Below are 27438 nucleotides of genomic sequence, written 5' to 3'. Positions count from 1 at the left end.
AAATGCCTCCCTGGACTTAAATACCACTCATTACACAGAAATATTTTTCATTTTCTACTCGAATAGTCAGTGCTACTGAACTTCTTTGATACATCCCATTATGCACTTACAAGCATTTTCCATTTACAAGCCTGCAATACATTCCTACTGTAGACTGCCTAGGCTCCTAACCAAACTAAAAATAAGAAAAAAAAAAAGTCAGTTGACTTTGACTGTGGTATGGCTGTTAGTGCCAGATGGGCTGGTTTGAGTATGCTCATCTCCTGAGAGTTCCAGAGCCTCTAGCGTTTATACTTTAATCTCAAAATTCTCTAGTTTACACAGAGTGGTGCAAAAAACAAAAAACATCCAAAAAGCGTCAGTTCTCTGGGTGCAAATAGCTTGTTGAGTGTTCAGAGGAGAACTGACAGGAAGTCTGCAGTAACTTATCAACTCTTTACAACCATGGTGAGCAGAAAAGCATCTAAGAACATATGTCAAAAACTTGAGGCAGATGGGCTACAACGACAGAAAACGACATCGGGTTCCACTCCTGTCAGCCTGCAATTAAAGAAAATTACTATGTTCTGCCTAGATCATCGATTAGCACTATCTGGTTTTCCACAGAAAACTTGGAAAATGCTTTGGGAAAACACATTTTTAAAGGCAAAGAGCCATTCTTTTCTGGTCTAAAAAGGGTAAAAGAGGACAAGGTGGAACACTCACTCAAGTGAGCTTGAGGTAATATGGATTTTTTTTCTGTTCATTACCGTGTGTGGTCACTTTGCAACTCAATGTAAGAGGCATCAGAAGGCATCAGGTATGTAGGCTGGTTATATTAATGTGAGCAAGTCAGTATTTTAAATGATTGCTTGCTCAAACAAATATTTCTTTTGATGTATTGAGATACAAGTTATACTATGCCATCCTCCTATTGGAGGCTTTTAGTATGTCGTACTAGCGGTCACACTCAGATTTTGATAAAAAAAAAAAATTGACATTGCCAGAAATTTGTAAATAACTTAAGCTCAGGGGTCTTTGATTGCATAATGTGACATGTTCATCAACCATTGATGTAGTGACATTGAGACCAAAGACGTTCGAAGAGAATGCACAACAAAAAAAAATGACACAGGACCATGCAGTGTAAAGCCAGGATTAGTCAACATTGCTTTGTATGTTCCTCATGGATTAGTACAGAAAAATGTGGGACAATGATCAAGAAAAATAGGTTAATATGGTCTAACACTGCAGTCTTATTAGACTTTGTTTTTGTTATTCCGTTAAATAAAAGAACAAAAAAAAAACACATCCAAAAATACTTCAGCATCATCTGTCTGTTTCTGGGAATCCATAAATCTAGTTTAGATCCTCCAAAATAATATTTAATGAACACATTTCCAATCCAAACTTAATCCTACAGTATTGAAAGTCCCATTCCTTGGGTAAGAGCCGGAAGGGAGAAAATAAAACCCAGCTTTTTCAATCAGCATCTGATCAAATTTAATCTCCAGTGCTCCAGAAAGGAAATTTGAAAAGTTCTGTTAAAAATAAGGTCAATGATTGACTGCAAAGAAAAACACTGAATGCTTTGACCCACACACAAAAAGACACCTCTGAACTTACTTGACCTTGGCCCATTTTAAAGACAACAATTTGTACCAACAATTTCACAGTCTTCCTGGAGTCTGCATTTATTCTAGGTAAACGGTGGCCTCTGGTGTCTCTGGTTATACTGAAAGTGTGTCAGATTTCAGTTGTAAAACCAGGTCACTGTACTTCCAGCTCATCAATTTCCATAGCTTTCTCAGCAAATTACCTCCAGGTTCAGCGTTCCCTCCTCCTGCTGGGTTTTAAAGCTGCCTAGATCTCATCAATCTAGGACAACCTTTTGAGCACTCGGTCAATGCCCCTAATTAGACAAAACTTCCTAAAAATAGGGCAGTGTAGAGTGAACTGCAGGGGACGAAACTACGGTTGGTGTACAATTAAGGATCCATCTTAAGTATGCTTGGCCTCAGAAGGTGTCCATGGGAGTTGTTTGCCAGTAGCTTAATTAAGTGATTAAACTGATGCCTCAAATACCCCTTGACAGTGAGCAGATCTATGATGGAAGAACATTGCATTTATAATGGCACTAATATGCTTAGAGATGTGTAAGCAAACTCTGGTCTATATGTAATCAAAGTGTTTTTTTTTTTTTTTGACAAAAGGTGCCAAGAGTATGGTACATTTTTGTCAAGCGTGAAATCTGTTTCCAAACCAATCTCTGGTCCATTTCAACAGGTTGTCTGGGGTCAGTTATACTGAACTCACCAAGTGAAGACCACACCATGTGTGAAAGCTAGCCACTTCTGGTACTAGGTGATGAATAATTGTGATTGGTTGAACTTGTCACATGACTTCCTCAGGTTTGTAGTCGGTACAGGACTTGGAATACAGTCTAGATATCTGGCATGAAGTAAGCATTCAAACACGAGCATTGTCTACTGTTGAGCAGAAATAACAAATAATACGTAAGAAGTAAAACACAATGGGGCATAAAGTGTTTTCCTCCGATTGTGTTATGCCGCCATTTGACATAGCAGGAGCAGCAGTTCGAAAAGAAATGCAGTTGGGGTCTTCGTGTGTCATGGAGGAAGCATGTGCTAGCCTTTGTTACCTCCCTGTGTTAGTCTTCCAGCTTGGTAGCGGTCATATGATAAGGGAGAGCTGGCTGGTGGGTGGAGAATTTTTCCAAGACAAAGTTAGGGAGAAAAATCAGGGGAAATAATAATAATAATAATAATGAAGTCTCCTCAGAAAACTTCACCATATCGACAAGAACATTTTCACTGTCAAATGAAAACATCTTTTTAGTCCATTTATTATTAGTCTTAGATTATGTGACGTATCCACAAAGGGTCCCTGTGTCCCTGTGAGCCGTTGCTATAGTAACGATAACGTATTGGAACGAGTGCATTAATTTAAACCTTGTAGCTGGAACTACTGCCCAAGCTGCTATTATAGAAAAAGAATCAACCTCACATCCACATCCGTACCTGAATACGGACCCAGTTATTGTCACACGTGAAGAAAAAAGTGATACAAGAGAGAAGACTTAATTAGTTCGAATTAAACCCACCATGGGCATTCTGAAATAAACTACGGGGGCCTGCTGTTGTCTAACATAGTTCTACAAGTATTGCATCAGTTCGAGTTCACCAAACCAACCTGCATCAACCCTTTTTTCCCTATGAAATGTAAATAAGCATGTTCTCAGGATGAGACGGCTCAGCACTGATGTCAACAGTGCAGCTATCCCAGCGGGACAGACATTCCTCTCACTTCCTGCCAGGCAGCCGAGTGAAACTGATCAGGACACTGCATCACATTCTGGTTCACCGGCGCACTCCACACGGTCAGGATTGCTCTCAACTCGTGCCATCACCCGAGAATCTCTGATACACATGCATGAGGAAAGTATGCTTGCTATATATGTGCTACATAGGAAAGGGGGGGGGGGGGGGGGGGGGTTTGGTGTATTGACGCATGACTTTTTCTTCCCCCACATAGAATTCTTGAATGTGTCTTCAGAGTAGAGCTGCCACCTTTCCAGCATGCCAAAAGCAGATACTCCTATGCTCCAACATTACGGGTGTAACTAGACACAATATTAAAAAAAATGATTAAATACAATATGTTGTTGTCTCAATATGATCTTAGGAGCATATAATGAAACAAAAGACATAAATTAGAATTGAAAAAAAAAAAAAGAATGAAACATAGCTAATTAAGCATTAGTTCTCTGGCCAAACTTCCACTGGTGGCACACTCAATGGGGCGTGTCTGAAGCACGACGATTTTTATTTCCCATCCTGCTGTTAGCTAGCAATGCTCTTAAAGTCATGTTGCTCTCTGAAGCACTAGATGTTGTTTTGAATCCTGCGTTCCCCACTACTGACGAGTCTCATATCGGCAGCTATGAAATGTCCCAATCGTTGTGGTGTTTTCTTTAGCCCCGAATGAATCAGTCAATAAAGGCTGCCTAAATTCAGCAGAGATTCAGGAAAATAGGGTATTTTATCAAATTTAACTTCTGGTATTTTCTTATGAATTGCCTATTTTATTCTCCAGTCTGCTGAATATACTGTTTGACACCCAGATGTGTTGAACTGAGAGCCTCATCTTGAACAATAGGATACACCATATCGTTACACCCCTACCCTAGACTCACCCCTAACATTCCTTCTAGCTATACTTCGTATTTGACCTCGTCACTATCAACGGTGGTTTGTTCTTTAAAACAAGCTCGCAGAAGTCAGCACATGACAAATCAAATGCAAATGTCTGCCATGACATGCCAAGGGACATTTTCTTTCTTTCTTTTTCACTTCTTTTTGGGGATAAGCACAAAAATTGGTCATGGTTGTGCTTATTTATTCATTCTGGACAGATACCATGACCTGTGCTAGATTTAGATTTGGGAAAACTTGAAAAAAAAAAAAAAAAAAAGACAGACACCCTGACAGAGCCTGAAAACTTTACTCTGTGGGTGAAAACTAGATAGGTGGGAACCATATTTCAGGTTAAGACTAGGAGTGTACTGTGATGAACAGAAAGCTAGAAAATTGCAGTTTTAATCCATCCAGGAATGTAAATTGTGAGGAGCATAAGCCAGTGATTGTGAATACCAAGTCTTCACAAAACACTGGGTAAATATCTTAAGTAGGTTCACCATATATTCCAATCAGGCACATTGAGATTACAAAGCTATTGTTTTTTAAAAATGTAGTGATCTTGTCTATGATACAATATGTCAACCAAGACTTAGTTAGTTGGTTCAATGACCGTGATGATGCCACTATTGATTATAGTGTTGGATAACAGCTGATGCTTAGAGCGCCAATACTGGAATCATATTGAAAATGTACACCTATATATTGTAAAGATTTATAGTCTGACTATCTGGTGTCACCCAGAAGAGAATAGATTCCTTCATCTCTAGGTTTCTTCCTCATGTCTTCAAGTTTTTCCTTGCCACTTTCCTCTGTGGACTGCTTATAATGGATCTAAATCTACATTTCGGATTAAACATATTCGACTAAGTTGCCTTGTCTAGACGACAATTTAAAAAAAAAAAAAAACACCCGCTTTCTCTACTTCCCCTGTCCAGTGGCATCAACCTTCAGCCTCTGCCACCAATAACAGTTCGCCTCCTCAAGAAACATCTGGCTGCTGGTGTTGCCATAGTGACTCTCTCCCAAGAGATGAGTCTGGATAGATGGGGTAATTCAACACTGTGAATTCTGATCGGCAGCATCCACTGTTACCTGCAGCTTATGCCAGGAAACAAGCCTGAAAGAACCAGACCTGTGCATGTCACCTATCAATTACAGTCAAACCCAGCCAGCAGGGAATCCATTAGTATATAACCATCATTCTCCAAGCATAAGGAACACCACCACATTCGCTGCTGTTTCTGAGAGCCATGGGGCATACTGGTGCTGGCAGGTTACCCCCAGAGCACTGACCCTGTAGAATAATGCATGGCTTCCTACTCGGAGATGGCCGTGGTTTGCATTCTACCCATTAAACAAATAACCCATTAAAATTGCGATTTCCCCAGAAGAGTAAACCGAGCTAATTATAGCCTGAAGGATGCATACATAATGATCTAATCTGAAATGTAGCATGTGTAGTCAAGGAGAGTGTCTCTGGTAAATGTAACATACGTTACTGCTTATTATTTACCCCAAATTACCAGTTATTTTTATCCGAAAGATCCATTACACACTACAACTAAGCACTCGGTACGAACCAAAATAAAATCAAGTAATGAGAAAAAGGAAAGGGTTGCTTTGAGAGGGTAAAGAAGAAGGGTTCAAGAAATCAATCTTTGGTTTGTAGCAGCAAATCAAAAGCCCCTGAAAGTCATCCAAACCGCAGTCCAAGCTGACAATGCCCCTCAGACGAGGGAGCGCAAATTCGTCATGTTAGGATCCAGCTTTAACACCAGCATATGGCAAGTAGCCTTCAAAGTGAGCAAGTGAAAACAGTGTTCTTACCTTCCACGGGGTAATCTTCTGCTCCAGGGAAAGATAATGCAGATGGGAGAAAGAGGGGGAAAAAAAAAAAATTAGACATTGAAATTCTAAACACATGCAGGTATTATACAGTAATGGCACTGCTGATTCTTCATTTACGGGTTAGAAATTTGTAAAGGAATTAAGGACAAATTGCATATATATCTGATACTGATTAAAAAAAGATGAGGATCTCTGACAGTGGCGTAGCCAGCATCAGCTTATCGTTATACGACACATTTATATAATCACACTGTACACACGTTAGGTTAAACACCCCAAATAAACAGATTTTTGGAGAAGATTCAAAACCCATATACAAACCCCTTAGCTCATAGTATGGTCTGTCTATGTAAAAGAAACTAATAATACTAAGTCCCATGTATCGTGCAACATTTTCTCAAGTATTTAACACGAGTTACAAGAGTTATATCCTGGCACAGTGACACAAAAAGTAATAGCTATGGAAGGTACTTTAGACAAAAACAATGGTGTCCTTTTAAAGTCACACAAGGATGTACAAAATAGCAAATAACCCCTAAAGTGTTTTCAATTGCAAAAGACTACAAACCACTTTCTGTCTAAAATGCAATTATATCATAATAGCTATAGTTACTTGATTATAAGTGTAGAACAAGTATTCTTTTGCCACCTACAATCCAAAAACCAATCCAAACAACAAATTAAACATGGAAACAAATGTAGAGTACATTTACATTTAAATGGTCTTGTTTGTGGACTAATCAAATTAAGAGCAGTAAATCTGTGCTTCGAGCTTTTAACTACAGAGAATTTAGTTGTTGGCATCATCAGATAACTCTGCAATTGCAGTATACTCAATATGATTAAAAAAAATAAATAAAAAAAAGTCTGTGTCAGAGATGTTGGACGTTTGTCATTATAAAGACATCCTTAAATGAGGATGTATGAGGTGGAGGCCAAGTTGTTTCCATTAATGTGAGATTTATCCTATTCTGTCTTTTTTCTCGTTTGGTAATGAATGCTGGAATGTCAAAACTTGGGCTAGAAAATCATGATAAAATAGCTAATTTTGTGCAATATGTATGTATGTTGTGTAATTCCAGCTGAGCAAGAACGTCCCAAATATGTGGTCTGTCAAGCTTCCCAGAACACCAACAAATCGTATTTGCATGAGTCAGTGGATCCTGTGGCTGTGGAATAGAGTAATATTGTATTTTAGGATTTAATGGCAAATAATGGAAGAGCTGTGATAGCATCTGTTCATTAGCTGGGGTAATATTAGGGGTTAGCATCTTCGAGAATAGCAGCACATGCTTTTTGGAAGAACACTTCAATTCAGTCAGGTGATCAGTGCTTTAGATACAGAGGTGTTTGGAGTCACAGAGTCACAGGACATGGGGGCGGGTGGAGGCCCAGGGGTTATGCTGACATTGGGAAGAAGTCTATAGAGCAAAATACGTTGGTCAAATATAATGGAGATGCCTATGACCTTGAGTATAAAAGGAGGCTTAAAGCTATTCACTGTGTAACTAAAGCCTTTTTTGTCATGTTGCCCCACTCTAGTGTAAGGTTTGCAGAGAGTTAACCGACGGAAGGAATCCAATGGCAACATGTCTTTAAATCATGTACCTGGTATGTGTTTTACTGTTTTCTTTCTATATTGCCAGTGGCTCCGTATCAGTCTTTTGGCTTTCTAAGCCCGCAGTCATGCCAGTCCAACTCTACTCCCTGTTGTGCTTCCAAAGCGCCACCTTCCAAGCTGACCACTTTCCCAATTAATTAGCTAATATTTGTTCCTGTTATGCATGTCCATCTACTCTTGGAGTGTCTCCTGTTATATACCCTCTAATACATACTATGAACTACCTAGTTAAAGCCCAAATTTACCCATTGTGTTATGCATTACTTGAAAATGACACATGAACTTTCAGAACAACCACCAAAATGTCCAGGTTAAGCAATTTGCTCCTAATTTCTTGCTCGGTGCATTGGATACAAAAAAAAAAAAAATGAATTTATGAAGGACAGGAAAGTGAATGCTTTGGGGGAAAAAAGGGTCCAACACTCCACAGTTACTTTTGATAATGTTAGTTACTTATGTCCTTCTAAGTTTCCCAGGAAGAACACACTTTTTTCAATAATCATCTTTCCACAGTCATCAGGGTATTAATAGAGGACACTACTCACACTAAAAGTGTGTGAAGTGTGGTATTTGAGACATAACAACCTTTTAGTTACTCTTCATCACAAAGTCTTACCATTATTTCAGTGTTTAATACAAAATCTATAGTCTCAGAAACACTTCTGATGTTCTTTGTGCATGTTTCTTCATTATGCCTTTATTATTCGATCCCTAATGAGCAAGCCAGAGATGACTTCCTCCAGGTTCTATGGTTTCCTCCCACCTCCTGTCAGTAGGTTGACTGGCTAGACTAATTGTCCCTATGATTCCCTGTGATGGACTGGAATCCTATCGATTGTGTATTCTCGCCTAGTGCCCAGTGTTCCCGGGATAGGCTCTGGCTCCACCGTGACCCATGTCCAGGATAAAACGGTTACTGAAGATAAATGAAAAACTCTGATGAGGTGTTTAAAAACAAGCTCCATCAGCAGCTAGTCACTAAAGCAATCAGCAGCGGAGGATTGTATAGGATTCAAGCACTGAGTGCTATAAGCACTTTACAAAAAAAGTTTCATCGGGGAAGAGTTAGGATACAAAGGACGCAAGTGCTCACTGAAGTACAACCATTGATGTGCTCTCTCTCTCTCTCTCTCTCTCTCCTTCCCAGCGCTGCCTCTTATTTGAGTTTAAAAGAAAACAACAAGCAAGTTCCTACACCAAAAAAAAAAAAAAAAACTGATGCAGTTGCAAAGCTTTTTAGTGATTTTTTTAACTACTGATTCAGCATTCGTCATTGCCTTCTGCCCTCTGAATGAACAAACCTTATGTTGTACATGAACAAATTCCACTCCAGTTAATCAGCCAAGTCATATCCAGCTCTTTTTTTTTCTTTAAATATGAACAAACCTTTTGAAATAGTAAAGTATTCAAATTGTTTGTATTCCCTAAATCAGGGGTCATCACTTGGAGGGCCATGGCCTGATTGTGGACCCTGCAAAGTATTTCAGCGGGATCGAATTGAGTACTCGGGAAATACGCCTATCCATAGAGAATGAAATATGTACGCATACCTACAAATATTAGTTGCTTAGTCCGGACCTTCGTAAACAAGGAAATTTATGTAAATGGAACTTTAGTTGAATATCTCTGCTCAAGATTATTGCAGTACAAGAAAAGCGCAGCAGTTTTCTACTGATCTGGCAACCGCAGTAATCTCAGGAACAACTATCCGTAGAGAATGGAATATGTATGCGTGACTCGAATCTCTTAAGAGACTTAAACTGAGGCAGTTGCTAACTAAAGAAAAATAAATTTGGAGGGCTGTTTGGACATTTCAAGGAGTTAGTGCTTCTCTAGGGCTTTTCAACACTGTAAATATTTTAAATTCCCTTTCATGAGAAATGAACTCTTTGTAGGCAGCCAGCAAAGACGTTCTGCAGCGTAGCATGGGGATATTTGCCGAAGTGCTGTTTCACACATTCAGCATTTCATCTCGATGATTCGTTCCGACAACACCTGTCCAGTCAGTTACTCCCCAGCCCATTCCATTAGTGGAGGGAACCAATTGCTTCAGGCCCCATCAGGGCCATATTTCCTTAGCGTGGAACAGGATGGATAATGTAAATGGGAGGCCATTTTGAGCTTGAAAGCACAGGGGAATTATTTCCTGCAAGCGTGTTTGGATGGTGCAGCTCCTGCAAATAATAAGCATAGATCTTATTTGAGAATGCAGCTACGGGCAAGTGCATAGTAATGTGTGGCGATAAAAAGAAATGAAAGCAACCTTGGAGAGAAACAGTGAGAGGAAAATGATAAAAGATGTTTTTTTGATTTCCAAATTATGATATTATGCAAAACCTGGGACGGGGGGGGGGGGGGGGGGGGGGGGGGGGGGGGTGGGGGGTGGCCTTAAAAAGCTGGAAGGGTTAGATTGTGTGTGCAAGTCAAATTATAAAGAAAAAAAAAAAATGCATTGAGGGATGTTTTCCTTCTTTTATTTCCCAGTGGGTTTGGTGTCAAATGAGAGACTTTCGGGATCCTTAATCCTACCAGAAAGAAGCAGGAGACATCGATCAGTGCTGTTGTCACTCTGATGTGTGTGTATGTCGGTAATTGGATGTTAACCCTCAGATGGAATATGGCTGACGCTCAAGCTGACTGCTTTCACCACTAGCCTCGCTTCAGTGCACACGGCGGTCACTTAGTCGATGGAGAAAACCCATTTCACTTGCATGTAAAAATGTTACCACTGCCATTATCCATGCTTTTAACGCTATTTGCACGTCACTCCTCCAGACAATACAGGCTATTTATTTCCTCTACAAACCTATCAGAGAAACATTTATTTTCTGTCAAGCTAAAGTACATTTCTGGAAAGGCTTTAATGCAAATATTATCATGATATACCTTTCTTGAATAGTACAAGTGCTGATACTTTTATAAGTCCATTGCTCACTTTAACAAGTAACTGGATGTTAAAAACGGTTTAATTTTTTTCCTTTTCTCCTCATTAATTTTTTTTCTTTCATAAATGTTGAATAAATTTTGTGAACATATAGATTTCATAATGTGGCTCCAGCATTCTGTTGGTGGTTTGTTAGCACAACTTCAGCAAAACTAAAACCTTATACAGAATATCCAGGGTGACATAGTTTGGGTAGCATTTTGAAGCATTTTCAGGTATTAGAGTTCACATGAGCTCTATGAAAGTTCTGGCAAGAATTATAAAATGCATACAGCTTGTTTCACGGATAGTTAACATTTGTTTGCCGTCTTATTTAACAGCTTTAATAGTCAGTCATGTTCGCAGGTTGTCAGAAGGTGGTTAAAATTAGCTAGCTAACATAATACAATCTGACAACGTCAGGCAGCGGAGATGATTGCAGTTGCAGGTGATGTTTATTGTAAAAGACTGGCAAACAATCCAAAACATGAGACAGGACAGAGACAGCAAACCACATAAACGAGACAAAATCCAAAAATCGAGAAATCAGGAAGCAGAATGCGATCAAAAACCAGAATAGCAAAACATGTAGAAAGGCTTGGTCAGGCAGGCAGGAATACACCGTGCATTAATTTGCAATGACTGACAGTATATATTGATGGTGTATATATATATATATATATATATATATATATATATATATATATATATATATATATATATATATATAGAGAGAGAGAGAGAGAGAGAGAGATGAAACCAGGTGTGCATAAGTAGAAATCCAGTGACTTTGAACGTGACAATTAGGATGAGTGATGGGAATCATAGTCCGTGGCGGCCATGTTTGCAGGCTGTAGGGTGTTCTGGGAAATGGATGTTGCTAGCTTATGTTTTAATTAGCTAGCTTATAGTTTAGTTAGCAAGCCTTAGTAAGCCAACAGCAGTATGTGTTTTTAAAGTACTAAAGGTTTCGATGTATAACTAGGTTTACTAGTGCACTTCAAATGTTCTGAATACAATGTCTGCAAAATTTCCATAAGTTTGATTTGCCACAGAAAGCATAATGTCAGAATCAATGCCAGAATCAATGTCAAACCACCAGAAAGAAAGGGGGAATAATAAAAAAAAAAAAAAAAAAAAAAAGGCTTGGAATACAAAAATAATTCAATACAAAAATGTACAGTAAGACTTCACAACAAACAAAGAGACACAGAGGATATAAAACACAAACTATTCAAGAACTACCACAAAACAGGTGAACACAATAGGGCAACAAACCAAGTACAGGGCAGGGGTCGAGATAGATGTAGAAAAGAAAACAAACAAATGAGCACATGGCATTCATTGCCATAGGAACGGTGACACAAAGGAGGAAAATGCAATGGTTACATTCAAAGCTGTCTTAAGAATGGACAAGCGTATCGTGTATCTTGACGATGTCATCAAGTATTACAACATGATATCAGGCCACAAGAAGGTGCCAAATGTTTAAAATCTACTGAAGTGCTGAGGAAAAAGGTGTAGTAATAAGAATGATGCTGTTCTTTTTTTTTTAAACCCTGAACCCTCCCTTCACATGTTCGAATTCAAAACAAACACATGGTGCATGAGATCCACAATGGTAACCTGACATCCAGCACCAAACTGACCCTCATACACCAAAAGCCACCACACACAGGCTTCCATCGATTGAGCACAGCAGGGGATGGCCTCACAAGAGCTCTACAGCTCCATTGAACACAAGAGGGAGTTTGGGGGGTGTCTGTTGACCCAATTTTCCAGGCGCTTTGCTCAATTTTTTTGCTATCTTTGTCTTTTTTACCAGCTGCACTCAATACACTATCCTTACTTCGCATTGCAGATTTGACCGAGGAATACGTTTTGAGTTAAATGCTAAAATGCTATCCATCAGTACTCCCACCAGCACCTGGCCAGGAGCTTGGCATTGAGGTCAATCTCCTGCACCTGGCAAGGTAGCCTGTGCTCTTGTTGACACAGCGAGGGATTTGCCCCTCTATAACACACTCAGAAAGATGATAATCTGCAGGCCGAATCAGGGATGAGGCTCACTGGAGCACCGGTTTAGCTTTCGGCAGCTGTCTCCTCTGACCCTGCGTTCACAGGTGAGGAGAAACATGTCCACAAACTGCATTTCAAAGAGACATGGAGGGAAAGATCAGAAGATAAAGCCAAGTCGGGCCATGACAGGTCATTTGCTATCACAAAAAGCTGCATTTTAAGCTGACCTGAGACCAGAACTGTGTTTTTTTTTTTCCCTTTTCAGGAGTCATTAACTCATTTACAACAACTGAACCAGGATCTGTGAATGTTTTCATGAAAATTCTGAGACTGTTTCCCAGTTCACTCTAAAATATATTGTATTTGACCCATATAATTACTCTGTAATAATAGTTATGCAACATATTATTGCAACAAATTTTTAAAAAAAGCATCCATTATGTTCTCTCAGTATGAGTAGAATTTGTCTCTTCACTGACTTTTTTTTTTTTTTTTTAACCAAACATTCCTCAATAACATCCAGTACCATTATAAAAGGATTAAATCAAAAACCTTTATGGATTTATGACTTACATAAAACACAATTTCTGAAACATTTCAGAGCCTTGAAATAATTTTATTAAAATTGATTTACATCTGGTGGAGCCTGAGAATAAAGATAAAGTATGAACCTTTTTCCCCTCAAAATGGTCTCACACTTGCAAATCCTTAACAATTTACATAAATCAAGTTGTATGAAATGATACAAAAGTTCATGTTAGAGTTAGTTTTGGGGTTAGAGTCCATATTTTGTATGACTATACATAATCTAAGCACATCATATGTAATATGATCTAATTTCCAATAATACCCAATCACATCAAATAACACCTAATCACATCAGCCTCACCCACTGGAATTAATATGACAACCTTATAGATAAAACCAGGAGTGAATATTTTATTCAGATAATTAGACAGATACTGTGTTCTAAACGGATATAAATACTGATATGAATAAGAACGTACAATTTATATTCACCATCCAGGAACATCTGTATTCCTGCACATTCACACAATTATTAAAAAAACCAGGTAGACACAATCAAGAGCTTGAGTTAACATTTACAACAAACATCAGAATGAGAGAAAATGTGATCTCAATGACTTTGACCATGGCATGGTTGTTGATGTCAGACAGGCTGGTCTGAGTATTTCAGAAATCTCCTGGGATTTTTTTTTCTCCGCACAACAGTCTCTAGATGTTACAAAGAATGGTGCAAAAAACAAAAAACACATCAACAGTTAGTGTTGAACACAACAGTTAGTGTTCAGACAGCTCAGAGGAGAATGGCTAGACTGGTTGGAGCTGACAGGAAGGCTACGGTAACTCAAATATCCACTCTTTACAACCGTGGTGAGCAGAAAAGCATGTCAGAACGCACAAAATGTCAAACCTTGGGGCAGATTGGATAGAACAGGATCTTTTTTCTTTTTAAATAAGCATTTAAACATGAAGGCCTAGACCCTAAATGCACTTTTTTAAAGTGAAACATCCCTGATTAAGTCAAAGCTCAAAACAGGAATCAAAAACACCATGCAATGAGCTCTATAGTGCTACTAGTCTAATGAAGTTTGTTGCTGATGTTCTTTAGCCTCTGGCTGAGAAAACAACAAGCCTCATGTTTGTCACCACTGAAAAAACACACCACCATTTGTTGCATTACAGTCTGTTGCTGTAGCAACACAACTAAAGCCGTCTCTCGCTTTATGCCCTTTGGAGAAAAGGAAAGCAAGTCAGAGTAGCAATAAGAGCTATTTGTTGCAATAATGCTGATTGATTACATCAGTTATGAAACACCATTTTAAATAGGTTCCATTCACCCTTGCGATTTTAGCCTGGAGGCTGCTGTTGATTCACTCTCCAGTTGAATGAATTTTTTTTTTTTTTTTTTTTTTTTTTTAAAAGAACAAGTCAAACTGAAATTCATGAAATATAAAAAAAAAAACAGAACTCGAACGGCAGAAAGTAAAAGCAGGCACGTTTAAAGTTGCACGCTTTTGGTCAACAGCTTCTGGGAGAAAAGCTCATGGAAAAAAAAAAAAAAAAACCTGTTAGTGTACGCCAGCCTCGCTCTCTCTCATTTGTCAGTCATTTGTCCTCCCAGTGGTCTTCTGAAGCATCTCTTTCCCGAACTCAACACGGTCGAGTCAAAACACCTCGCAGGAGATCGGATCCCCGCACTTTTTCTCGCTATCTTTTCAAATCACACCTCGCTGACTGATGCCTGCCTCTTCAAAGTGTGACAGGTGCCTCGAGCAAGACGTGAGATCTCATGTAAGAGTTCTCCGTCTCCTGAAGAATGCCTCTGTATGCAGGGGAAAACTTTATATTGATTTAACGCTTAAGATCACAAATTATTATTAAACTCACTTCACTGTCTTTGCCTTAAATCACAGATTTGCTAGTTTGCAATCTGATTGGCCAGAAAGTGTTGATTTATTTTCTCCAAGAGCAACTCCAACAGTAGTTCTGTAATTTAGATAAATGTTATTTAGGAAATAAAACTGTATAATAATTGATATGATTAAGTTTTCTATAAGATGTGTATTTAGCATTTGTAGAAGGAGTCTCCAGTGTCAGAATTTAACAGTTAGGAGTAAAGCTGTTCTTATTTAGGTTTTCCATCACAGAAAACTCTTCAGGACAGACGGCTTTGCATGTTTTGTCGTTTCTTGGTGGCATGAAAAGCAGCGTTTTACAGTATTAACAACTTCAAGACAGAGGAAAAGAGAGGCTGGTAAGGGAAGGACTATTTATAGTAACTGTAACTTGTAATACGGGTGTTTCATAACGTTAAATGTAAACATAAAGGGATAAAAAGTACAACATGGAATTTTTAAATGAATAAAATTTGTTAGCATTGGCAAAATGTTGTGATGTAAGAGGAAAGAAACTAATAGTTAGGAAAAATTGGAAAATAATAAACTTTGGGGTCGTAACAGTTACTCAGCTTTGTGTCGGCCCACTACCTAGGTGATTGTTTTCTTATAACAGCATGCCCGGAGATGTGTACTCCCTACTTATTATATTATTAAAAGCAACATGATTACAATTGCAGTTCGTAACACAATACGAAATTCATATAAAAAAAGTTACAAAGTTTAGGTTTAGGGTTGGGGGCGGGGTTAATGGGTGTATCTTTTCTCACATCTTGCTATAAAATCAAAAGAAATCCAACCACATCGCCATTCTCTTGTTCAGAACTGCCTGAATATTTGGTTGTCTTAATTAGCAGTGAGGAAGGTCTTAAATACCTTGGGCGTAAGCAAGCTTAGAAGGTATTTAGTAAAATGGACACATTTTACTATCCCAAATAAGAACACAATACAAGGTCAAAAGAAAGAGAGGAGGGGCAGCAGAGAAGGTTCTGACAGTTTATCGATGAGGGCCGTATATTAGTATCGACACCAGAAGCCCCAAAGGGGAGAGTCGGCCTTATCTCCACAAAATGATCCAGACATGTAGAACTGGAAAGAGGGAGCCAGATGGAGGGAGGGACGAAAAACAGGTTTATCTCTTAGATGGAGAATTAAGGGATTGGGGGGGGGGGGGGAAAGTGGTGGGCAAAAGGAAAGTGAGGGGACCAACAGATTATAAAATGATGGAAAACTGAAACAGTCTCTGGTTTTTGGTATGAAATATTTCTAATATTAAGGATAAAAAAAATAAACGGGGACAATCTTCAGTATTAGCAGATTATTAGCTGCAAATTAAAATAATGGTCACATATTCGAATATCCGTATCACTAAAATGAGTCATTTCTAAACACTCCTGGTGGAATGTTATGGTACTGTTAACCACCTAGCTAGAACTTTTTTTTTTCTTCCTCAAGAGAAGAAAAAAGTACGGTTAAAGTCCAGGTTGAGCGCTGCTTAATTATTTATTTTATATTATTAATTATTTTATATTATTAATTATATTATATATTATTAAGTGAAGTAATAATATACACAAATCATTTTTAAAAACTGTTATTTACCAAATAAAAACATGTATTCACTGATATTGTGTAGCTCGGAGATGTTTATTCATTTAATTATTTGATTTTTTTTTTTTTTTTGCACCAAATGTGCACCAAGCAACATCAAGAAAATAGCGAGGTGAAAATCCAGTGCAGTTTCTCCTCTATGCTTTTCACAGAAATAAGAGATCACAACCTCATCTTGCCGTTTTCTACTCTCTCACGCTTTCAAGCTTTGTGAATTAGTGGGTCAGAGTTTGCCTAGATGAATTTTGTGCTGAAGCAAATTTAGTTTTTCTTCGACCACATTCTTTCCCCATTCAAGTGAAATTTTATTTATTTGTATAGCAATTATTCATTATTTGTAGTGGTGTGAACAAGCTGAGAATATCTGTTGAAAGTACAAATTTTAACTAATCCCATATTTGTGTTTTTAATTAGAATATGAGCATTACAATGTATCCAAGAAATTCAAGACACATTTTTAAATCGCAATTATCTCTCACTTGTAGTAACAAGAGGAAAATTGGATACACTTTCAATCCAAACCATATTAACGTTTTCAAGTAGACACATTTTTATGAGGATAAAATATACTGCATTATTGCACATAATCTTGTTTTGCTACATGAAAATTAACATTTGAATACATAAATAACATTTAAATAATTTTTTTTTTTAAATAAATAAAAAATAAACTGTACAGTTGTGGGTTTTTTTTGTATTTTTAAAATAAACAGTTACGGTTTAGATAAACAATTTAAATATTGACAATGTAAATAACATTTAAATAAACAATTGCTATTTAAATAAAAAATAAACTGTAGTTGTGTTTCTTTTTTGTCATTTGTTTAAATAAACAATTACATTGCGCTTAAATAAAAAAATATATATTATTTAATTAATTAATTAATTAACAATAATAATTAACAATAATAATAATAATAATAATAATAATAATAATAAACTTTACTGAATTTGTTTAGTTTTTGTCATTTGTTAGCCATATAAAGAACTAAACCCCGGGGGTGGACCACATCAAAAAAAAAAAAATAATAAAAAGTACTAAATGGTGTGTTACTGAAGGCAAAGACAATGGCACACATGTGGTGTATGATATTGTACTATTTATTTAATGCAGCTGTATGTGGTTTGAAATGTGGAAAGAAATGTAAAATCGCATGATGCATCTTTTTGAACGGACGCAGCTAGCGCAGAATTCCAGCTCTGGGAGGTGACTGACCTCCATTACTTTTCCCCCCAAAACCACCGTGCTTTCCTCTTTTACCTCTGCACAAGGGACAACACCCTCAATGCCTTTTCTATACCTCCATTTGGTTGTTTAACATCGCCTTAAGCTAAACGAACACCTCCGTGTACAGCGCCATGACCCGAATCTGCGCCTTATGTAAGGGGATTTATGAACATGACAGAAGTGGGTGCTGAGAGAGATAAATATGGAGGGATGCAGAAAATATATACATTTCTTTCTTTCTTTCTTTCGGATTTCTTGCTCTTGCTGGTTTTCCTGTTCTCTGCATTATTGAACAGTTTCCCTGTGGTTCCTTTTCAACTCCAGATGACCTTTGACTCACTTTCGGCTGATTAACTAGAGAGGGAGGAAAAAAAAATGCTCAATAAATTTTTCATTTTCTGGATTTTCGCTCTTGCAGAAGGTCTGGAAATTGGTAACAATTATTTTTTTTGTTTGTTCGTTTTTAAAGTCTGCAGCTTACATAATTCAGTTGAAACTTGAGAATGAAAGGGCATGATGCAGGAGTCTGCTAGACAAGGCTCCTCACAGACATATAGACAGACAAGGACAGAGAACTGAAGACACTAAAGACATTGACAGTTGCCAAGGGAACTCAGTGGGAGGTTACGCTGGAGATTGCTGTTAATTTGACCTTGTGGGAACGAGACAGACAGACCGAGGTGTGAGCCAAAGAGAGAGAGAGAGAGAGAGAGAGAGAGAGAGAACCACTCACAGTGACATGGAGAAGAAGACGGTGTTCACACAGCGGAACATCTGGATCAAAGCATACAGATGAGAACATAGAAGACAGTCTGTCTGTCTGTCCGTCCATCTCTCTCTCTCTCTCTCACACACACACAGTCTTTTTCTAAGAAAGTGTCTTAGACAGCACACAGTGTCTGCGCCCTCAAAAACAAAAAGTTAGCAAGTCATTGACCAACTGTGGTGTTTTCTCTTCACATCACGTATTAAAAAAATATTTTCTCACGGTATGTTTAACCGTGAGGTGACTGTGTGTTGTGCTAGCAGGAGAGTTATACGACAGCTTCACACTTTGTTTTTTTTTTTTTCCAGTGTTTCCACATACCTGCGTGCTCCGGATTCTGGAAAGATCACGCCATCCATGCACGCTAATTAATACAACTAGCAAAGATAAGTGCAGCAGGCAGTGGGATTCAGAGCGAGTAGCGCATGCTGTAGTCACAGTCGCACCACCATTTTGTTTAAATATATTCAAGAGTGAGTTGGTGTGTTGTACTTTCTCTAGTATTGGGAGGAAAAAAAAAGCCACCTGAGCCTACTTGTCTGCCTACAAAAAAAACAAAAAAAATCTAACACCTCAGACACTTAATCTTCTTGTCTTTGGCACCTGGGACACTGATTTGTCCCCGCTGCCTAATCTGAATCCTGAACTATCAGAAGTATTATACTAATCAGCAGATTTGCTAGAATGTGACTCAGACAAACCAAAGGGTGCCAATACTTTGTTTTTGTATTTTTGCTGAGACTAATGTTAAAATGCAACAAAGAGAAGGAGTCGTGCCTTTTCTACGGCTGATCTATACAGTGAGGAAACACAGTGAATGCAAAAGCATTTGGGATAGACCCTGGATTAAAGATGGTGGATTTTACATGGATCAGGTGAAAGGAAGGGAAATAATAATAATAATAATAATGATTTGAAACATTAAATCGATTTTGAAATACAAATAAACTACTATTGCTGAATTACTTTTCAGCAGTACTGGGCCCTTGTTTGTTACACATAGCACTTAGACAAGAAGGATATCCAGATTCAGCTTAAGTACACAGGTAGAGTATGCCTACGCTCCTGTTCTCTTTTCCCTCTTCCCCCTCTCTGCCCTTGCAAATATTTCTTTTTTTTTTGTCTTTCTCTCCAACATCAGCTGCCCATAAACTCTCGGTGTCCTTTAAACCTTACAAGCTTCCCTCACATTCTCACATACCATGTTAAAACGGTCACGTCAATAAAATCCCATTCAATCGTAATGAATTGAGAAGCAGCGAGGCTGCGAATGGTGATTTAGTGGCTTTTATAGCAGCGGTGTGATTGTGTTAGGATCGAACTGCCGACACAGCCAAGTCAACAGCAGCGAGAGGGCGAGACAGACATCGCACGCAGGCAACGAACGTGTCTCACTCTGTCTTACACGCACTTGTTTTTCCAGACATGCTAAGTGCTCCACAAAATGGCTGTGGTAAGAATATGCATCTGTTAGCTTATGCCCCTTTCTGAAGAATGAATAGTGGCCATGTCACATTGTCAGAAAATAAGAGACCCAGCACGACCCCATCTCTCTCTCCAAACAATGTCACATCTAACTGTCCGCTCCCAGACAAAACAATCTGCGCGCACGCAGTCAAAACACGAGTCCCGTCCATCACACTTTCACGTTATTTTTTAACCACCTGCAAATGCGCGTCATTTTTTTTTTTTTTTTTTTTTTATTCTTTTCAACCCACATCAGCTCGGCAAGGTCTTAAGAACAGACAGAGCTGTCAGTGATCTCGGGTGCTGATCTGTAAAAGTTCAGCACCTTGTCAGCGTTTCCTTCATCTAATGTCAGTACCTGGAAATCACCCTGGCTTTCAGATGCAAATGCTGTAATCTCCAGGTAAGCCAGTTTAACTCTCCAAATATATTAATCCCACTGCACAGGGGATTTCTTTCGCCTAACGTGGAAACCTGGCCAAAAAGGATTACACCCTAAAGCAGGGGTAATCAGCTAAAATTTGTAATGGTTCAGTTATATAAAATTTGTTGCTTACAAGCTCTGGACAAGTAACTAACGTGACTGAATGGCAACAAGAGTTACCTTCTAGTGCACATCCAGTAATGATTAGTTCAAGGCAATAAATAAGACAAATCAATTTGTGTAGCATTTTATGTTACCAGTTTTGACTAGGGCTACGGACTTTGAACAGATGGGAGATTCAAAATTCAGACCAATTGCATACTTCTGTCCATACGTTCTGTTTTTAAAAAAAAATTAGCTGCCTTGAGCTAAATAATTTACATAAAACCATGTTATTGGCTGCAACAAATGACAACAGGTCAAGCTCTTGTTTAGAAAACTAGAGTTGCCGAACTACAGCCTCTTTTTTTTCTCCGTATGTTTCTTTGCTCCTCTACAGTATTTTAATAAGTACTCAGTTCAGTCCATTGACATATTATTCGCGGCCCGCATTTCGGCCATCATCTGCCATTGGACAATCCCTACTTAAAGGGTCAGCTAAAGCCAAAGGCACTCTTTCTGCCACAAATCCTTGTTCCTGTAAGGTAGTGACACCACTGAAGGATTAAAATCAGGAATCATGCGAAAAACATCATCCAGCACAAACACTGAAAAAAGCAAACATGCCATCGTACTGTTCTTTGGTTAATATAGCCAGACATCTGAGAGCATGCAATAACAAAAAAACAGGTGTATTTTGATTCTAAATGCTGAATGTTGTAAGAGTAGAGTCTAGAGTCTATCGATTTTCTTTTGGAAAGCACAGACTCTAATGCAGAATGCTGCAGGCAGAAGATTTGTGGGTTTGTTGATCTATTCTGCCATGATTTTTTTTTTGGCCGTTTATACATCACATGAATTTAAGTCCCTCAAGTCCTGTTGCGACACGCAGCAATCTTGGCGGCGTGATGCTGGAGACCGAAGCAGACACAGGGTAAGAGCTCAAGTGAGTGAGTATTTATTAGCGCTTGTGCCCCTTGGCATGGCGAGTGGGCAGTAATGTAAAAATTTAATGTAGAACAAGTGCAGAGAGAGAGAACATAAATAAGGCATCGGAAATAAAATACAGGTGTGTCATGCCCCCAAATCACACTCTCCTCATGCCGACTCCGGCGAAATCACAGCCCCACCTGGTACGTGAAAGGATCCTCTTCAAAATGACATGTATAAACCATTATCTGATCAAATGAAATCTACAATTCACACACTCATTCACCTAGGCGCAAATTAAAATAGTGAAGTGATGTGTAGCCAAGTATGGTGACCCATACTCGGAATTTGTGCTCTGCATTTAAACCCATCGAAGTGCACACACACAGCAGTGAACACACACACACACCCGGAGCAGTTGGGGGTTCGGTGCCTTGCTCAAGGGTCTCACCTCAGTCGTGGTATTGAGGGTGGGAGAGAGCGCTGGTCATTAACATAGCCTGTTTAACTACTGGCATGTTTTTCTGACATGGGAGGAAACCGGAGAACCTAGAGGAAACCCACATGGTGATGGAGAAAACATGCAAAAAACACTTTGCACAGGCAGTAACTTGAGATTAGGTTTGAACCGAGGACCCTGGAGTAACTGTTATATACAGTGAGAGACGAATATCTCTAGCCCTACAGCTAGGCTCTGGTCCAATGAGCTGCCTTAAGCAAAATAATTTAGAGAAATATGTGTGAATGGATAAGCCACTACAGAGGATCTGCTACAAGATGAATGTTTGCTGAACTTGCTTAATGTTTTTTCAAGACACTCCTGTCTAAAGTCCAACGAGAACCCATTCCTTCATCAGTCTTGTTAACAACCAGCCATCTCACAAGCTAAGTGGTGTGTACACTAATTATTGATGCGTCAGCTGGACCGGACTGTGTGGAACATATTTAGAAAAGTCTAAGTGGACCAGGAGCACCGTACCAAGGCTCTAACCAATGCTAATTGAATTCAATAGTTAGTCTAGTGGTCAATTCTGTATTGATTAGAGAGATAATCTGTGTCAAGCACCACACTCTAGGATGAGTTCAGACAAACACACACACACGTACAGATTTGTTTTTACCTTCCATGGACCTATTCATGTATTTGGTCCCTACCAAGATATAAAAACATGAGCTCGACCTTTTTTCCCCCTCAATGTCCCTCACCTTTCTTTCATTACATCACACACCATCAATTTATCTTTCCATAGTGTTTTGTTTTTCCACTGGTCTTTAACGTCAACTTACTCAGTTTTAATTATATTCACATATTCTGCCGCTAACACAATCTAATAGATGTAACGTGATGTGGCCTTTTCACATTTCAGTGTTATCTGAATTTGGGGCTTTGAGGCGCTGTTTAATGTTTTTCTTAGACAAATTGACAGTCTTTAAACAGTTGGCCTGCGTTACGATCATGCACTGACTGTTTATTTGGATTGATATTAAACATTTCAAGTACTTCAGAGTGAATCAAAATCATGGTGCTAATTGCCTGATTCGGTTCTCTATGGATGGACTAGTGTAGCTTTCAAAGGATTGCAACACACACGCACACACACAAACACAACCAAGCAACCCAAGATGCAATGCAAGACACAGACAAACAGTAAACAAAAGTCTACATGTTAAATAAATAAATAAATATTTTAATATAAATAGCAAATGAGCAAATCACTATGCAGATAAATATATGAAAAATAAACAAAATGAACAGATAAGTAAGTAACGAAGGAAATAAACAAATATGGTATGTAGATATGTAAATGAGTAAAAGTCACTTAATAAATAAATGAATATAATAAGTAAGGAAATTAAATTGATAAATTACAAATAAAAGCAAAATTAGTACTTGAATAAATGAATGGTTTATGATCGTTTATCTCCCTAGAAAAGTATGTTTTAAAAGCATTTGAGATCTTGTGATTGTGTGTGTGTGTGTGTGTGTGTGTGTGCGCGCATCACTGGCTGCCATTAGCAAATTTTAGGTGGCTGTCATTAACAATTTAATGGCCCATGATGGAGTCCTTCAGCAGAGCAAACCAGCAGAAGCAAAAAAATACGAGATGCATTAATAACCTGTACACATACATGCATGCGCGCACACACACACACACACACACCTGTAGACCCTCAAGATAAACTAAAGGACACCGACAGCTCCATGAGATGTTCCCACACTCTCATTTACTAGTTTCACCTGGCAGGGAACACACACACACACACACACACACCGAGTTTGGAGCCCCAAATGTGATTAGTCCTTCCCTTTCTGTGTAATTAGAGCTATTCTTTATTAGCATTGATTTGTGATGTATAAACCCTGACGGATCCACTTCCACACTCACACACAGCTGGCCTTTTAGCATGACAGCATCTAAATGACCTGAAACAGCTTCTAATGAAGTAAACAGGAAATTAATCCGATTAGAAGAGAGACTGAACAATGTCAATTGTTTTGTGAGTAAGTACATGTTAGGGTTGAGCGATGTGGACAAAAATAGCATATTGGCAGTACTTAGTCTGTGCTAGATCGTGGTGGAACAGGATCCGGTGATAAGAAGAGAAGAAAAAACCTATAAGGCATGTTGGAAAGTCTGTAAACGTGGAAAATGTTCTCTGGTTAGATGAGACCAAATTGACCTTTGTGGCCTTGACACAATGCACTATGTCTGGAAGAAACAACACTGCTCATCGCTCTGGGAACACCATTGCAACAGCGAAGCATGGTGGTGGGAGCATCGTGTTGCGGGAATGCTTTACCTCCAGGTTCTAAAACTCCAAAATGTGGTCCAATATCAGATATTGTAATAATGGAGCAGTACTAAAATTATTTTAATGACCGATCATTCTTTGTGTGTCATCTCCTTTCCAAAATTACAGTTGCCTCATTTCCAAGATGAACAACTGGTAATCATAGAATACTCTCATTATCAGTCACATGTGCTGACGAAAGATTGCACCAGAGTTTGCCGTCATTTTAAACAAAAGTGATATGGCAGACGCTAAAGATATTTTTAAAAAAAAGCAACTGGAGGTGCAACAGAAAAGTGTTCTATCACGTGGAGATTCCCTAAATCCTTATGCCACAGCCATCTGTGGCCAGGAGTCTAAGACAGCAAAATTAGCCTTGCTCTCTAGGTGGAAAGGATGGCATACTCTCTCTTTCCTATCAATCGCAGTGACACTAGCTGCGTGTTTTCGTGGGTTTTTGTGTGGGTTACGTATGCAGAAGGAGGCGGATAGCACCTTCCTCCGAGGCTGTTATGCCGCCCTGTGATGCAGCATGATCAGTAGTTTGACGCTATGACACTATTTGAAAATATGTACTTGACACTTCCAGACATCATCCTACCACACATCACTATGTTGTGTGTGAAATGTTATGGTTGCAATCCATAGTTGGACTGCAGTCAGTCACAATACCAGTCTACCTACACACACTATTAGTTCTAGGTCTTTGGTGGCATTCAAGTCTACTGAATTACCTGAATTGCTTGGAGTGCTGTTAGGTCGATACGCTCCAGGACTTTTTCCTTCCCTGTCTACTTGCTGGCTCACCTCTCACTTGGTGTTCCAGTACCTCATGTTTCACAAATTAAGCAATGCATATTGGGATTACGCATTCTGTTACTGACAAGTATTTTATTTTCATAAACAGCAAAATGAGAGAAGCAGTGTGGCCTCCATGGATTGGATTCATATTTGCTACCGAGTCACACTTCCTTCAGCACTAACTCTCCACATGCATGTCAGGAGGACATCAGTAAGTTTTCATTTTTCTTTATTTCTCAATGGACATAACTTGAGATCTCCTTTAGTACTTTAGTAAGTGTAGACTGTCCTCCGAGTCTTAACTTCTGGTGGGGAAATGAGTGCGTATCAGCATCGCAAGTTAATAAAATAAGGCTGTACTGTGATGTGACTTGGGATTTGAGAACCTTAATATTATTGAAATTGAGCAGGATACATTGATGTGTTGAATAGTATTAGCATTACTACCATTACTAACCTCATGTGGCACTATATGTTAAGCCACAAATAAATTAACTATCTACAAAAGAAGTGACAAATTATTACTTGCAGCAAGGATTGCAGTATCTCTATAACACTCTAGTGCATTCGGAGCTCTACAGAGACACATTATTGTTTGGTGGAAGGGCTTATGATGCCCCGAGTGTCTATTTCAAAGATGTTACAAACAGATAAAGATAAATTAGGTACATTTTTTTTTTCTGGAATACAAATACATCCAGGTACATCACAACCTGTAATAAAAATTACATTATTAATAAAGATGAATATGAATATGCATGAATATGCAAATTGGAAACACCTATTTCCTCCACCCTGCCACTTTCACCCAATTTCCTGGTTCCGTTATGTTATCTATGGAGTAATGCATTGTTAAAAGTCTAGTTTTTTTTTTTTTTTTCCCCAAATGTGCACCAAGCAATGTTGGGAAAATAACAATAGCTTCATTTTTCACATTAAAAACTGTAAAAACACCATTTCCGTGAAGACAGTCGTCACAGTCCTATCATTGTAAGGACCCTTTTTAGTCCTCCTAAAGCTTAAATACACAAAAACACAAGCACACAAACACACACAAACAAAAATACATTCCCTTTTCCTGATCCTTATTTACTGTACGCGAATCCTACTGGCATAAAACACCTCAGCAGCCCGAACACTTCACACACTTCTCACACACGTCTGAAAGGGTGTTATACTGAGCTACTCTTTTCTAGGCCCGAAGTGCTGTGTGAAATGTCTCTCTCCTATCAGAGAGGAGACAGCGTGATCTTCATATGTGTTATCAGCCACAGACCATGGCCTCTGAAAATGTCACGGATCTGTTCTGCACACATTCGTTCTCCTCTTTTTACCATTTCCTCTCTTACTTTCTGTTCCTTCTAAAGTCTGTGAATTCAATTCATGCACTTTCTGCAATGCAGACATTCAAGACGGCCACCTGAATAGCTTTTACTGTAGTAATCTTTTCTCCTCTTCTTTTTTATGTTTTTCATCTGTCCTCCAGCTATCTGTCTTAGAGCTATTTCTTTACAGAAGAAAAAAAAAAAACATGTGAAACAAAAGAAGCTGGAGAGATACATGCTCAGTGGGGGAGAAGCTGTTCACATGACAACAACCACACATCTAGGCTTTATGGAATAGTTGTAATGATAAAAAAAAAAAAAAAGCCACAATTTTTGCAAAAAGGAATTTGGAAGAAGAAAAAAAAAACATGTGGAAAAATGTTCTCTGGCCTGATGAAACCAAAATTGACCTTTTTGGCTTTGATACAAAGCACAACATTTGGCAGAAACCCAACACTGCTCATAACCCTGAGAACACCATCCCAATAGTGAAGCATGGTGGTGGGAGCACCATGTTGTGGGGATACCTTTCATCCAGGCTACAAAATGTATAAAAATTCAGGGAGAGGGGGTGTATGCAAGGCATTGTCTGTATGCATTTAGTCCCAGAGTCCTTTTGATGCAACACACGGGGCATTTAGCCACCAAGTTTTAGAAATGAGTGTTTTAATAAACATGCATTAAAGGAACACCACAAGATGGCAAACTCTCAATCTGGAATTTTTGTCTTTCAGTATGTTAATAAGATGAAAGGTTTAATAATATCCAAACAGTGAAATTCATTCATTCACCACCCCTACTCTGTCTCTTCCTGTTATTTTTTGCCTTTCTGTCACTCTCTTGTATTCAGCAGGGAGAGCTAGTCAGAGTAAGAGACAGTTTGTGTTGGCACTCAGTTTTGTCACTTGCCGATAGACATTCTAATGCTCAGTGAATCAGACCACTAGAACACCGAAACTGCAGG

The 27438-nt window shown here is 38.7% G+C and overlaps 1 protein-coding gene across 13 annotated transcripts in view; it reads right to left on the bottom strand.

Moving 5' to 3' along the window:
- nrxn2b (neurexin 2b) overlaps window positions 1-27438 on the bottom strand; it is a 591140-nt gene that overhangs the window by 459976 nt on the left and 103726 nt on the right. For all 13 annotated transcript variants that reach the window (XM_026945170.3, XM_053230796.1, XM_053230792.1 and 10 more), the window contains one exon: window positions 6027-6044. In XM_026945170.3, the coding sequence (XP_026800971.2) occupies window positions 6027-6044 (18 nt within the window). The remainder of the gene's footprint in view (window positions 1-6026; window positions 6045-27438) is intronic.

Source organism: Pangasianodon hypophthalmus, chromosome 28 (genome assembly GCF_027358585.1).
Source record: "Pangasianodon hypophthalmus isolate fPanHyp1 chromosome 28, fPanHyp1.pri, whole genome shotgun sequence".
NCBI lineage: Eukaryota > Metazoa > Chordata > Actinopteri > Siluriformes > Pangasiidae > Pangasianodon > Pangasianodon hypophthalmus.
This window is presented reverse-complemented; position numbering and strand designations above follow the sequence as displayed.